General features: G+C 42.1%; 2 protein-coding genes across 35 annotated transcripts in view; one reads left to right on the top strand and one right to left on the bottom strand.

The window, feature by feature from the left end:
• LOC119737677 (mucin-17-like) overlaps window positions 1-6,334 on the bottom strand; it is a 51,691-nt gene extending 45,357 nt beyond the window's left edge. For 8 of the 34 annotated variants that reach the window (XM_038212205.1, XM_038212204.1, XM_038212214.1 and 5 more), the window contains exon 1: window positions 5,988-6,331. In XM_038212205.1, coding sequence (XP_038068133.1) covers window positions 5,988-6,057 — 70 coding nt within the window. In that variant the 5' untranslated portion in view covers window positions 6,058-6,331. Of the gene's footprint in view, window positions 1-1,014; window positions 1,040-5,987 lie in introns of those variants that run through there. The other 26 variants (XM_038212190.1, XM_038212198.1, XM_038212209.1 and 23 more) reach the window with 9 other exon arrangements.
• Window positions 6,335-7,488: 1,154 nt separating this feature from the next.
• Window positions 7,489-15,208, top strand: LOC119737417 (lymphocyte expansion molecule-like). The gene is made up of 10 exons (XM_038211756.1): window positions 7,489-7,746; window positions 8,211-8,298; window positions 8,733-8,903; window positions 9,703-9,825; window positions 10,506-10,643; window positions 11,349-11,492; window positions 12,231-12,398; window positions 13,184-13,312; window positions 14,013-14,137; window positions 15,092-15,208. Exons 1-10 carry the CDS (start codon window positions 7,694-7,696, stop codon window positions 15,198-15,200), a joined length of 1,248 nt encoding a protein of 415 aa, XP_038067684.1. The 5' UTR covers window positions 7,489-7,693; the 3' UTR covers window positions 15,201-15,208.
• Window positions 15,209-15,432: the final 224 nt, after the last annotated feature.

Here is a 15,432-nt window from a genome sequence, read left to right as displayed (position 1 = left end):
GAGTGTTTACGGTACATCAAGTACACAGTACACCCAACCTTGCCCTATTGGGAACCACAAAGAAGTACAAAGTATTGCAAAGTTGTATTCCTGGAGTTCTCACCTCATCTTTGAAAGGCTCAGCTTTCTGTTGGTGTGCTATGCTCGGAAAACAACTCTTCAAGCATGGTGTTTGACAATGTCAAAATTTATATTCTCTTTCAGCACTATTAAACGTGCCGCACTTCGAAACTTACCCAACTTTCCTCGTACATGTAGTGTTGCCAAACCTAGTTGTTGACAAACTTCAAATTCATGCAGTGAAATACTAGCAACTAGTACTTTTACCTTATTAATGCTTGCTATTTAGCCTCTGTGAACAATTTCGGTTTCATAAAATTTAATCCGAAATTAAAAATAACGGTCGCGTCCGGAAATTGGGAACAAATTTGCAGAGTGTTCCCTAACGTCGCGCACTTAAATAAATCTCGGAAAATTCCAAATTAACATTTAAGAATTTCTGTAAACTTGATAAATTCTGATAAATAATTATTATCTCTACTTACATACCCATCCAGATGTTTGCCAGAAAATTAATTTCATATTTTTCAGGGCATTTTCAAAGGGTTCACCGTTTGCACTTGAAAATAAAATCGGAAAATCATGCCAAAATAAATTTTTCTTCTTCTAACTTTGTAATGAGTAAATAAACTCGCGATTTATGAACGGGGGTGTTTAGAACTTGATGAAATTTCACTTTCTGTGAAATTTCAGTGAAAACTTTTCCTCTAGCTAAAGCGAAAAATCAAAGTGCGCCACGTTAGGGGCCGCGCCACGTTAGGCCTTAGGGTACATCAATGCATGCAATAATACAAAATACCATGGTACTAGTAGTAGTAGCCTACGTAGGGCCTACAAAAAAACAAATCATGAAAACTTTCCCCAGCATCGAACAAATTTAGGAGGATAGGGCCTAAGATAAGACGGCCGTACCCAACATAATTTTTTAAAGAACCACAACATAATTTCAGTAACCTGATGTCGCACCGTTCTACAGCTGCCGTGTAAAAGCCGTGTCGTTAGGCCTTCCATGGAGGAATCCTCCATGGGCCTTCTATCTTCTCAACGATAGTGAGCTAGAATCTACAAATTTAACAAAAATTAATGATTTGATTCGCCCGCCAAGACATTGTTGTCGTCTGCTCCACGTACTGCATGCCAAATGTGCAAAGATCATTTAACCGAGCCCCTTCTTACACAAAGTGCGTATTTCACGTCGGGTACGTCTGGGTGTCAAACAAGTGCACAGCTTTTTTAAACCTCGGGTTCGTATCTGTTTTAGATGAATTGAAGAACTCTGATTAGAGGGTCTCTTGCACACCTGGGTTCAAGTTATGTTTCAAGAACATCAAATTATGTATTTCTTTTTAAGTATAGAAGCTTTGTTATAATGATTTCAGAGGTCATAGCCTGAAAAAGCTTCAAATGATTCTCACACCTGGAATGAAGCCATGTGTGCCAAGAGGCCGAAGATTAAAATACATTCCCGAAACCGGAAGGGCGACGTGCATGGGATGCATGTTGTGTGAAACTGTTGCAGATTATTTTCAAATTTCAAATGACGTAAAGTAAGTGGTCCCTATGCAGCTGCGGCGTCGCGTGGCGTAGCCAGCTGGGGGGTGATTGAGTTGATATGTTTTTAACTTTATATATTACAGTGTCAGCTTTTTTCACGAGTGCCCTTGAACGTTGCGCTCGATGATCGTCGGAGGTGCTGGCCAAAGTGACCGGTGAACTTGCGACCATGTCGCCAGTCTTTTCAGGTCTAACCCCCCCCCCCCAACAAAAAAATTCAATGACCTTACAACGTCATTGCGTCAACTCAGGTATATTTTGGCCCTTCTATTCATGATTTTGAATAAATCACTATTTTGTAGAGAAGAGAAGATCGAGTTTGGTATGGTGGGTGGGTGGCCGCGACACCACAGGAGGTCATGCATGGTCAGTCAGTCAGGGTTGAACGCCAGTGGACCAAGGTAACTGGTCAACTTTGAAAAGCAAAAAAAGGGAAGGCAAAATGCAAACACGATAGACAATATATTAAAAATGAAACTTCGCGGGCACCGTACCGATCCAGGGTGAGACAACCCGAACGAATTCAGGCAGGCTCGAATATAGGTATTGGGCCTGCATGCAGTGCGCCGATAGTTAGGGCCTATACCAAAAAAACTGGTGCCTAAAAAAACATGAGGGACATGAAAATACACAGTGTGCTGCCGCAACAGACTTTTTGAGGTATCAGTTTAGACTGGCTTGCTTTAGTTGCTTAGCCCCCTTTACACAGGGCTGCTTTGGGCCTCATAAGTCTTGTGCGACCATGAAACTGGCCAGTTCGCCGTTGGAGGCTCAAGGGAGGCCGAATGGTTGCCTATATAGGTCGTTCAAAGGTGGTACACAGGACTGATGTTCAGACATCGCCATGGATGCCATGGTTGCCGTAAATTTTTGAACATGTTCAGAACAGTCGCAAGGGTCGCCGAGGAGGTTGGTTGCTCAAAGGTGGCTCAAGTGAGGCAGAAGGCAGGCACAAGCATTTATTGCCGTGGTTGCAGAATGGATGCACAATGGTCGGCCAATGGTCGCCACGTCATAGATCCGTTCTGTTGGAAATTCAATCTGGGCGAAGCTTAATCTGCCTCCCTTGTGCCTCCTTTGGCCGACCAATAGCGTGCACTTGAACGATGACTGTGGCGACCGGCGCTGTGCATCCATTCGGCGTTGGTTGCCGTAGGTTGCACAGGGGAAGCAGAGGGGAGGCAGGCAAGTGGCTCAGTGGACGCACAGGTCGCTCGGCGTAGCTCGACATGAAAATGCCCGAAAATTGCAGTTTTGTTGGTTCAATAGCTCCATAGTTCAAGGGAGGCACAAGGATCGCTGGAGCAGTTATATTTTACATAGAAACAGGATTTTCTGGGTTTAGGCGACCATTGAGCGGTCTGGTCATTTTTTGGTCGCTCATAGGTGGTACAAAGGTCGCAGCCCTGTGTAAATGGGGCCTTAGTACAGCAATAAGCATCCACATGAATTAATTGGTGCTGGCGTAGTGCCAATGCGAAACACTGGTGCTATATAGGGCATAATGGAATACTTTATCAGGCCCTGGAATCATAGGCAAATCAATCTTTGTCACTTTTGCTATAGACCCACAGGTTCCACAGGCTGCGTCCAGAAGTATAACAAAGTCACAAAAAACACCGACACTGGACTATTTTTTTCCCGGCAGATTGTGGACTGACCTGGCATGTCACATGATAATTATTGTCCCGTGATCGAGATCTTTTTTTTTGGAAACCAGTTTAATTGAAAGCGATTAATTTAATGATTTTTATCTCAGTGCCCTTAATGTTACTCTGCCGATGGGCACATAAACCACGATCAATTATCAACCGAGTTCTCCACGGGGTCGAGAAGTTTAGCTTTGTTCTCTGCTTCTCCAGCATCCTTTTTCCTCATTGTAATCCTATCATGCTCTCATATTCTAAGGCCGTGTTTAGACCTATCAACCTGATTACTGTTTCGCCTTAATTAGTTCAAGTCGCCAATTAACCCTAACACTATATACCTCTATAACACCCACCCCAATGCATATAGGCCTATCGCCGTGCTCTCAGGATCTTGACCCGTGTCAGCCCATAATCCCCCATTGTGATCCAAAGATCTGAAGATTGGTGACTCACAGTCTAGCCCAAGACAGCGTCCTCATTTCTTGTCAAGAGCTGTGTGTCTGAGTGAAGCTCAGACCTTGACATAGCCGTAGCTTTAAAAGCCCGTTTTAGATACGGCCGGGCCTACAGACTCCGTCTACTTTATGCAATGGAGACGAAGTCATAGCCTGTTGACGATTTGTGTTCGGCAGATAACAAAAAAATACTTCAAGTTGTATTATAAATTACTGTGAATAGCCTATTGACGTTGCAGGCATGCACGGACCGTCATTTTGGAGAGGAACACTGCCGCCTCTATAGACAGAAGACCCCTGGACTCTCCCAGGCCCGTAATGCCACATCGCGCAGGCCGTTTCTATTCAAACTCAGTTTTTCGAAGGACACTGCTATTCCAAAATATCATAAAAGAACCTATAAAAAATGGTTTATCACCTAGTGACAAAATGACGTGCTAAATGGGAAAATTATCTCAAGATGATTATAGAGTTTCACTGCTCGTGTCATTATAAAAAAAGAAATCAGCAAATCATGGATACATGTACTTAAATTGCCATTTAATGGACTCATGCCTACACACAACGCACACGACATTTTGAAGACCCCTTGTAGCTTTGTATCGGGTATAGGGCTGGGCTTTAGACGCACGTGTGACGAGGAGGTCGATATGGCGAGAGATGTTGGCGTTCACACTGCAATGACCGATTGATCAATAACCGCCAAAAAAACATGGCTATATGAATGAACCGACCAGTAACGTTTACGTAACACAACATCAGATTAAGTAATAGAATCAATATTGCGCAAACCAGTGAACGTGTTTAAGTACTGGTATTAAAGGACCACACTCGCTCCTTATGTAAACTACGGGTATTGTATACCACTACAGCATTAAGGAATGCATGCTCGATCAGAACTGTTTGGAAGGAGCTTTACTCTCATTTCGAGAGAAAAAAAATGGAAGGCAAAAAGTGATTGTAGTGATGATGTAAACACAAGATGGGCAATATCGATAATTAATTTCCACATTTTTATTGTCCGGGAGATACGTATTGATATTTTCTGAACTCAAAATGAATACAACATGTATAGCTAAGAATAACGACCATAGTTTTTATATTGCTATAAGACAAATTACTCCCAAAAAAAAAGAAAAAAAGAAAAGAAAAAGACCAAAATGGTGTTTGCATTTTTAACTTAGGCGTTGTATAACTTGATATCAACGTGTTGGTGATTTGTGTTCGGTAGATAAAAAAAATCTGATGTGATGCGGGGTAGCCGTTTGGTTGGAGTATAACGATAAAGATCCAGATATTAGATTATAATATCCAATGCATAAGCTACACAGTACGTCTTTTGTTAGCCTTTTGTCCCTGGTAGTCAAGACCTGAATAGCCCTTATAAGTTATGGGCAATGGAAAGAATGTATAGCAGACGCCACTTCTTTGGTTTTGTAAGGTCTATGGAGAGTTGCATGCATTTTTAAAGTATTTTCCAACAAAATTGGAAATGTTTCTCAATCTCAGTCCCAGATTCATGTCTTTTCCACATTTTGGTATGACTGACCTTCATTGAGATTTTAATGGTAAAAGAAATGGGTCAGGATGCAACATTCTTTTCTATTGTTACCGTAACACCGAACAAATACTTTCATCCACTGAGAAAGAAAAAAAATCATATAAATATGAATAACCAGCGAGATTTATGACATTATAAAAATCTACGGGCGCCCTGTTTAAAAATGGGAACACAAACCATGGAGCTATAACTGTTTATAGCTCCGTGGTCAAACAAAATAATGGAGAAAAATTGTTTACAGTGAACATTGGCACAGTAACTATTTTATTTTGGTCTTTTGTGCGCGTGGTTTTTTTTTTAATAAATTTTTTGCGGAGGTGCCGAATTATGGATTCAAATTGGAAAGATTCCCATATCTGGCCATCACTTGCCACCCTGTGCACAAACCCTATGGGACTGGTCTGAATTTTTTTTTTTTCTCAGCAAAAATTCAAAATTTGTGCCTGCTAATTTAGACTTTTTAGGATATATTATCACTTTCTGATGGCTGATAGGTCATTTAAGGGAAAATTTACTGATGGCCAGATATGGGAATCTTTCCTTGAAAGCGATTGACCATTGCTGCACACGCTTCTCCGATCCACTGCCGATTCGATTCGCTTCTCACGTGCACCCTTTGATGCAAAGTAAAATGGGCGTGCTGCAAATTAGCGAAGCTAAAAAGAAATCTTGTCCAATGCTTGGAAGCTGAACTTTGCAATTACTTACCATTGGCAATTCCTGTGTTTCCTGCCAGGCAAGCGGCCAGGAGGAGTATAAATCCCAGCCAGGAATTCATGGCGGTGTAGGGGTGTCGGCCCAAGGTAGAAGTCCAACACGGCACACCTAGCTTGCTCCCAGCGCGTGCAGTGATGATGACGATGACCCCAAAACGCACGGGTAACTTTTTCTTTTGGTACTCCAAAAAGCCGGTTTATTCACTCGCTTCCCGCGTGGTGATTTCCAGGGACGATCATTACAGACTCTACTTCATTTGACGCCCCCTCAACAACCGCGTGATGGTTTACTCCCATTCATACCACCGACTAGGTACTTCCCACCGACTCTTACTTTTGTTGTGCAAATTTCCCTTTCTTAGTGAGTGGCACGCTGGGCTTGCGTTGGGGGTGACAATGCAGAGGATTGAGGGGTATGGGACATGCTTCGGTTACGTCCGCGAAGCTTTGTGGTTAGGTAATCGCCCACCTAGCAGACATGAATCCGGTGCAAGGAGTGACCCTGACAACTAAACCACAAGAATTTCATTTTTGTTTAATGGTTACCACTCTTTGAAAAAAAACACCACATTTTAATTGAACTTTTCTGAGGAATTTGACCTTGAGGTCGTTTCCGGCAACTGTATCCAAAAGCCTGAAAATGAGCACCAATATCCAACATTGGTGTACAATGATCGCCCGAACGATTGAAATCATTTCGTCACTGTGAGGCCTCCTTAGTTGTGAAAATTGTAGGCCAGGTCACCGGATTCAAGAGTATCATTTCACGCCGAGGGGACATCAGGTTAAATCCCGCTGAAGGAACAAACAGACAACAAAGTGCAGTCCGTAAAAAATACAAAAAAGGTCTTTTGCTTCAATTTCAAGTCACGTACTTTTTCGCAACAATGCATCATCCCATGAAAAGCAGTCCAGTTCTTTTCATCATCATGAGTGCATTGGTCGCTCTGTATATCCATTCTGTGTCCATAAAAAGCTATTACCCACAATTCTTTCAATTCCTTCTACAGCTTTTTGGGAGGGGACACTCGGCTTAGGACCCCTCCCCTTGCGCCCCGCCCACTCCCAAAACCCACAATTCAATGCGCGACATATACCTTTGTTGCATTGGAGCATGTGGAACACGGAACAAGTCTTTATGAAAAATTATCTCATTTCTTCAAAGCAACAACGACGATGCGCCAACAAAAAATCAATCACTATACAAAAATCGGATTTGTTAAAAAAAAAAAGTTGCACTGCGAAGTTCATTGCACCAGCCATGAATGCAAAGAGAAACCTTTGAAGTTTCAAGTACAATATGATGATTGTTACGATGTAAATGACTCAAGTCATAGTTACTGTCGCTTAGAAATAGTTTGTCGACATCGAACGAACACATTTTCTATCATTTTGAATAACTTTGATGGTAGTAAAGAATGATTTTGAAAGAATCCCGCTAAGCACAAAAGTTGCACTTAAACTAAAGAGGGCGCTATTTTATGTAAATCACCCGCGTTCGTCGCTAGTGACAACGCAATGTGTAGGGCCGGGGTGTGTACAACTTTATTCAACAGGTGTGCTGCAGATCGCGCGAAACCATAATTTTACTCAAATTTTAATAAACAAGGACTAACAATTTAAGGATCATAGAAGGCTTACATTTTCGTGTCCAAGAAGTAGTACAGGGACCGCCTTCTGGGTTTATCTTGTCTGAGAATGGCGGCGGTGAAGACTTTTCAGGGTGCACCGTTCGGAACACAGAAATCACGGTAAGGCAACTCAACTCGTCACGCTCATCCAATTCAACCTAGTCCGAGGAAAGGTTTACTATTTTGTTGTGTATTCCTGGGCTTATTCAAGACTTGTAACGTAGAGATCACAACAAACAATACCCATAGGTTTAAAACTAAAAGACGTGATATAGTTTATAATTTACAAAATAGCCTGTTATTGTTATTGTTAACCATAACATAACAGGAGCGTATTTTGTTTGTTTTTGACTGGGGGGGGGGGGGGGGGGAGTGTCACCTCGCTATGGTCACGGATGAGTGAATATAAGTACTTAAGTTATATAATTATTTTATAGTTTAAGACCCTGTTACTCCCTTAACCTTAACAATAACATGAACATTCATCCTATGTTTCTGTCCCTTGTTGCTCACGAAGACAGGGTGTCGTGAACACAATTGATCATGTTAATGAGGCATAGGCCTATTTGTTGTATTTGGTGCAGGTTTGATGTGTCCGGTGTGCATCCTCAGAGTAAGATGCCGGGAACCTACACCCAAGTCTGGTATGACAATAAATCTATGACACCATTGGTAAGACAACCCTCCTTATTTAACAACCAATTTGTTTGAACTAAAACTATGAGCATAAGCAGAGGAAAGTGTCTTCGGAAATAATTTATAAATTATAAGCCCTGGCTCGCCAAAAGTTTTCATCAAGCCAAAGGCTTCGTGGCGCCTTGCAAAGAATGTGGCATATAATTATAATATAACTTATAAAATTATGTATAATGAAATTATTTGAAGAATTAAAAAAACCTGAAAACAATGAATAAGGAGCTAGATCAAAATAAGATACTTACAATGTACAATCACTATTTACTGCATAAGTTTTGGTAATTTGAAATACATACAAAAAGAGTCTGCTTGGACATTTGCCAGGATGACAAAATTAATGCGCTGACTTTACACGTGGTTCTTTTACCGTAGTTTTGTTGGTTTCAACCATTGCATCTTTACTTTTGCAGAAGAGAAAACTTGGACCGGGTACCTATCAAGTGGAGGTGGGAACCTTCAGTCAGAACGCTGTGGACAGCAGGGCCTCGGGGCCGGGCTGGGCTAGGGCCTATGAGACGGCTCGCATGGCTGCCCTGCCACATCTACTACACAAGGACCAATGGGAGAAGAAGAAAATGCTGGTAAGTCATCTGGTCTGAATCACCTGGCTAGTGGCTACGGCTAGTATATTTACACATGAGTCTACAGCCGATAGACATGTGGGTTATTGCCGGCCTTGTATTGCCAAATAGGCCATCAGGGGTCACATGACTGAGGGAGGGGGAGGAGCTTAGTATATACTTCTAGAGGGAGTGACACAAGAGCTAATTTGATTGTAGGCACCTTCTCTAAGTTAGCAGTGACGTATTCTTGGGAATTATAAATAATGAACACCTTACACAAAAAGTGAGTAAATTTCCAAAACTCAAGCTTTGAGATATTAATGGAATAGATGAGAATTGAAAATTTGTGAAAAGATCAAAACTGCTTTAGTGATAAATAAATGTCGAGGATAAAATGAAATGTCTATTGAGAAGGGTTTACTTACAAACACGTGACTTGGTTGGAGCAAGTCCACTTTAACTCTGAGGAAAGCCAGAAGGAGATACCTAAAGGCAGGGCAACTTCTTAATCGTGGGACATCTTCGGGCCACTTGCCCCTCGCCCTTTATGTTACATCCCCACTCCCCCTTTTGGGCACACCCTCTTTCCACCTGTCGGTCAAACAGTGTGCACTGACAAATCAGGTCACGACTTTTGATCATGGAACCAGGATATAGCTCTGTCAAACTCAGTCACAAGCACCGACAGACGCGTCTAGACGTGTACACCAACCGAAGGTGGGCAGGGACTTGTAACCCAATCTGGAACGATCCATAATTCGTGATTCATAATTGAACCTAATGAAACCTTTCTCAATTGGAAATCTGACACTCACAGGTAAAGAACCTTGGACCGGGGACGTACAACATCAAAGATTTCCTGCAGCTGATCGACACCCAGCCTCGGAGTACCCGGGGAATCTGTCAGACTCGGGAGAGACGATTCCGAGGCACGGCAACGGTAAGCTACCATCCAGCATGACATAATCTACTAACGAGATACTCACTAACAGACTATCACCTGTGTGCCAGGCAGTGCTATCGTATAGGGTTACCTTGCTGGCCCCAGAGGGCCAGCCTAGTGTTCCCTTTGTATCTATCTCACTTACAGACTATCACTTGTGAGCTGGGCAGTGCTATCGTATAGGATTACCTTGCTGGTCCCAGAGGGCCAGCCTAGCATTCGTTTTGTACCTGTCTCACTAACAGACTGTCACTTGTGAGCTGGGCAGTGCTATTGTATAGGATTACCTTGTAACGCCAATCAAAGGGCTAAATCCGGCCCATTGTATATAAACAGATGCAGGAAACGACTTCCAGTGAATAGCCATTCTGAGTCGATTAAATAAAATGGGCTCTGGAATCAGCTTTGGGTCATGGCATGCCTTGTTGGAAAGTTTGCAGTTTATAAAGTTTTGTCAATATTGACAAGTGAAAAGGGACTTTGTCATCTGCTAACTAGCAGAAGGGCATACTGCTACAGTTTTATAAAGTTGGCAAAACTCGAGAAATAGAAATAAGCTATCACTATTTGTATTATCTTTATATTTGTGTTTATCATATTTATTTTTCTTTGTTGACAATTGACATTTATTTTCTACTTTTGTTTACATGTATTTGCTTATTTATTTTTGTTTACAGAGTGAGGTTCCTGGTCCAGGCACGTATGGCGAGGGCGGTATACCTCACACTGCCGTGGAGAAGAAATCCAAAGTCTCTGCCAGTACGATAGGTCTACTAGACGCTGGGTCATCCACACCAAGACATCTACCTTCTGTGGTTTGTATTTCTTACCATTCCTCCGGAAAAACTTCTTAGACTACTCCCACCCCATCCCCACCCCACCCTCACCCCAACACACCCCCAACCCTACCCCCCAAAAATGAAAGTTTTTACCCGTGAAAAACACATTTGTTGACATCACAGTCGAATGAAATTTGTAACATTTGTGTTTCACTGCATTGTTTCGCAGACTTGTGCTTCAACTCTAAAAAATCCAGGCAGGATATTATGTCCTCATTGTGATGCGATGAAGCTAAATGAGTCGTTTGTCGGGAATGTTCATTTGGAGATACAGGCCAAAATAGGGCCACTTCATCACATCACGTCATCACATCTCTTGGTGTTCCAACTTCCATAATTTTTGAACTAAAGATGGTATCAGCATGTGCTTTTCACATCAGTAATGCTGAGATTGTGCTCTTTTCAAATCAGTAACAAAAATGTTTTTGACCAGGGTCGACAAACGACTCCTGTAGCTTGATCGCATCACATTGTTTTTGTGTTCTCGTGCTGGACACTTTACATCAATTGCCTCCTTGTGCTGAGTAGAGGGGTGCTTGCTATAGGGTAATTTGCCTAAAATGTTTAACTTGTTTAGTTTGAGAATTAAATGAGATTTTATCAATACAGAATTGAGTAAAAAAAAATATTTTAAAATTTTTTGGAATTAAAGCGAACTTTTTACGCTTGCTTTGTTACCAGGGTTGCGAGTTGGGTCCCGGGACGTACCAGACACAAAGTTTCACCGACGAACTTGCCAAGAAAGTGACGAGTGTGAGAGGTCCGTACGATCTGTTTACAGGAGATCGAAATGCTACAATCAAGACCGGTCATCTAGCCAAAGCAGTGAGTACTTGATTCTCTTGAATTTTAAAGAGTCTCCAAACTTGAAGGATTGGAATAATTCACTGAACGTGGTTACGGGAATTTTTTTTTCAATGGCAAATTTCATCCCTGAGATGAAACAATGTCATGGTTTTTCATGCACTCTTAAATGTTTACATTTATATCAACCTGTTATGTTTATTTGTTAAACCATTTATATTCACTCACCGATGACTCAATAAAAATATACTATGCGTTGCGGGAAGACACAAGGAGTAACAAGCAGGGCGGTTTGGGGCAGTTCAGGGAGTAACAGGGTGGTCTGGGGCGGTACAGGGAGTAACAGGCAGAGCGGTTTGGGGCAGTACAGGGAGTAACAGGCAGGGCGGTTTGGGGCAGTACAGGGAGTAACAGGCAGGGTGGTCTGGGGCAGTACAGGGAGTAACAGGCAGGGCGGTTTGGGGCAGTACAGGGAGTAACAGGCAGGGTGGTCTGGGGCAGTACAGGGAGTAACAGGTAGGGCGGTCTGGAGAAGTACAGGGAGTAACAGACAGGTGGTTTGGGGCAGTACAGGAAGAAACAGGCAGGGCGATTTGGGGCAGTACAGGGAGTAACAGGCAGGGCGATTTGGGGCAGTACAGGGAATAACAGGCAGGGTGGTTTGGGGCGGTAAAGGGACTATTGTGTTACATTAGGTACCAATTTTGGTTTTGTGTTAATTCCATTTTTTCTACATTTCTTTCCTTTTTTCTTTTTTAGGGTCAACATAATTTGGGTCCTGGTCAGTACAATCTGAAATCTTTCGTAGGCAAGTGGGACGACGAACATCACAAGTGGCAGGGAAGATTTGGCAAACATTCCCAGTATCCAGACAGGCCGACGGAACGATTGAACTGCTCTACGCTGTCACAGTGGCCCAGATGCCAGGTGAGTTTCTCTCCACTTCAGTGTTGCAGAGATGCCAACATTATAAAACTGAAAAAGACTAATTTTCCATCAGACACCTGCTGAAAACAAGAAATTCCCTACACAACATGAAACCTGTTGAAAAATCGTCACAACGATACATATGTTGCAGAAGGCATATTTTCCCCACGAACAAATTTCACAATAAAGTCCCAATTTTTGCTGTATTCATCTTTAAACTTCTGGTAAAATGAAGCCATCGTTGTTTGTTCTTCAAAAAATGAAAAAAAAACTATCACGTTCAATTGCCACAGAAAAATGTGAGCGTTGCAATTTCCGTGGATTGCATAGTAGGGTACTCGGGTACCCGATTCCATTGTACATGGCTATAATTGACCTATCACGGTAAAACCACGTTAGAATCGCGTCAACGCAGCTTGTGAAATATTGTCCAATTGCATGACATGCAAATGGACGCGAAACTCGCAAAATCTAAGACAAACAAAACTTCGTGTACAAAACTCCATAGGGTTGTCTAAGCGTCGTGGCTAACTTGCAACCGGTGAAAGGTCAATAAGCCTCTGTGCTAATGATGTCACACTTTGTTTACGTGTGTGCTTTCCTATCGTGCTCAGTGGACCGTGGGCCCCCACTGGCTCCATAGGAAAGTGCACATGTAAACAAAGTGTGACGTCATTAGAACAGAGGCTTATTGTGATCGAACTTGTGATTGCACTAGGGATGAACTATTTGTTTCCAGTTTTTACATCATAAGTGATTTTATTGTTTTCCTTTATGATTCTTAGAGTGAGCCTGGTCCCGGTAGTTACACAGCCAGGGAACTCACCAGAGTGGAAGGCAAGAACCTCCCTCCGTTTATCTCCTCAGCTGAACGATTCGACAAGCGAGCCCGCAAGTTCTTCACGGGACAAACGGTGAGTCTCTAATGAAATCAGTCCTTCATATCGCTGAAGGACGGACCGACTGACCGACCAAATGAGTTGATTGACTGAGCCAATGACTCACCAAGCTCTTACAAATCTGATGCAACTATTTGTGTAGAGAATTGCGTTGTGTGTGTTTCTGACACAGTACGGTAGAATTGAATATAGGTGGTAGTAAATTTACATAATTAGGAGTGTCATGGCCTAGCGGTTAAAAGCACCACACTGGACTCATGCTCTGGCGTTTCAGAGGCAGCAGAATGTGGGTTGGAGCCCGGGTCTGGACACTTGTGCCCTTAAGCAAGGCACTTAACCATGATTGCTTCGTCCTTCGGATGGGACGTAAAGGTTTTATTTGTTGTGTAATGCAATGCACGTAAAAGAACCCAGTAACACTTATCGCTAAGAGAAGGGGTTTGCCCTGTTGTTTCTGGCCTCCTGTTAAAACTCCCCTGCGGAGTCCTTAGGAGAAGAACCAACTAAGTACCATCCTAACAAAATCAAATTTGTGGGACTTTTTTCTGTAATATTGGAGCAGTGATCAAACTAGCTTTGGAATTTCAGAATAAACCACGCAATAGAATTTACTCTTGGAAACTGAATGCAATGAATATCTGATACTGATTTATTTTTTTCTACGCAATTAATAAGATGTGACTTTTATTCTCTGTTGTTCTTTGCTTCTCGTCAGAATCCTGTCGGTGCAGGTCGCTATGATTTGCAACGATACGTAGACGCCCAACATCGCAACGGTCACCGGAGCGTCTTCAACTCCAAGGTGAAGAGGGAAAGGACGTCGCGAGATAACATGATGCAGTAAGTCAGGGAGACTGAATGTTCTTATAGGATTACCAAAAATGTCCTTGAAATGTTAAAGGCATATAGGATCATTTGCATTTATCCCAAAAGTAACATACCTAAATATTATTTAAAATCTTACTTGGATTTAAGATTGCACTGGTACTAAACGCCCCATGAAATTTTTCAGTCTGGCTAGCTGTCATTTTATAGAAGAAAGCGAGGAATGTAGGTGATCTCCAACGATCAGTCAATTGACTGATTTTTGGCAATAAAGAGTGCTATGAATGAAATTGTTTGAATGAAAAGTTTGTGCATTGTTTGTCACTGTTTTCTGAAAAAGCGTAATATCCTTTGAGCTGAAACTTCAGCAGGTTGGGTTTTGAACATTCTTCTTTGGAATTTGAGTGGTGTTCCTATTAGAAACAAACAAAATGCATGAAAAGCAAATGATCATATATGCCTTTAAATGTACATGCGTATAACTTACTCAGGTCTGTGAAAAAATTCATCGAATATATCACTATTATGCAAAGTTGTTTAAATTTTGATAAGATGTGAAAATAACTGATTTTTTAAATTTGATTAACTGATGATCACTACTATTCCACATTTCGGTTCATAACCGAGTGCATTTTCCCTCAAACGTTCAATGGAAAACAAAGATTGTTCATACCGGCGTCAAAAATACTTTTTACCGATTTTTATAAATTCAAAACATCTGCTAGACATCATTCTAAAACTCGCAGGGTCGGCACAAAAAAATTCACACAGCATTGATATTGGAAAAAATGTGCAGGGGTGAACATCCCCCCCCCCCAAAAAAAAAACCCCCAAAACCCCAACAATACCCTTTTAGGGTGAAGTGCAGCATGGTTTTCTATACTTCACAGCGTTCTGAACTTAATGAAAAGCTTAGTATGCACCATGATTTTTACGTGTTGTGCCTTTGTAATTTTTTTTTTCCCGCAGAGAGCGTATCAGAGCCATCAATTTAAGACCTGAAGACAAAACTGACCTGACAGTGCAGAAAGGAGAGGACTACATCAGGGCCAGAAGAGTCATTTATACTCAGCAGTAGGGGTGGGGAGGGGGGAGGGGAGAGGGCAACATTCGGGGAGGGGGTGGGGAAAGGAAGGGGTTACAGTCATAGTGGGAGATAGGGAAAAAGACGGGTTATAGTCGGGATGGGGGGATGGAAGAAGGACGGGGTAATGAACAAAGTTTATGTGTGGTCCTTTTAGAATTACTTAAAAGGAGGTCTGTATGGCCCTGTCTTTTGAGTTTTATGGGTTCCATTCCCCGAAGTATGT

Source organism: Patiria miniata, unplaced genomic scaffold (assembly GCF_015706575.1).
Source record: "Patiria miniata isolate m_02_andy unplaced genomic scaffold, ASM1570657v1 HiC_scaffold_3, whole genome shotgun sequence".
NCBI classification, from domain to species: domain Eukaryota; kingdom Metazoa; phylum Echinodermata; class Asteroidea; order Valvatida; family Asterinidae; genus Patiria; species Patiria miniata.
This window is presented reverse-complemented; position numbering and strand designations above follow the sequence as displayed.

What these genes read in the sequence shown, in the direction of transcription:
- LOC119737417 (XM_038211756.1), top strand. Translation starts at nt 7,694, where the DNA reads ATGGCGGCGGTGAAGACTTTTCAGGGTGCACCGTTCGGAACACAGAAA. An exon ending in CCGGTCATCTAGCCAAAGCA is followed by an intron (nt 11,493 to 12,230) that starts GTGAGTACTTGA and finishes TTTCTTTTTTAG; the next exon opens with GGTCAACATAATTTGGGTCC. An exon ending in CACAGTGGCCCAGATGCCAG is followed by an intron (nt 12,399 to 13,183) that starts GTGAGTTTCTCT and finishes TATGATTCTTAG; the next exon opens with AGTGAGCCTGGTCCCGGTAG.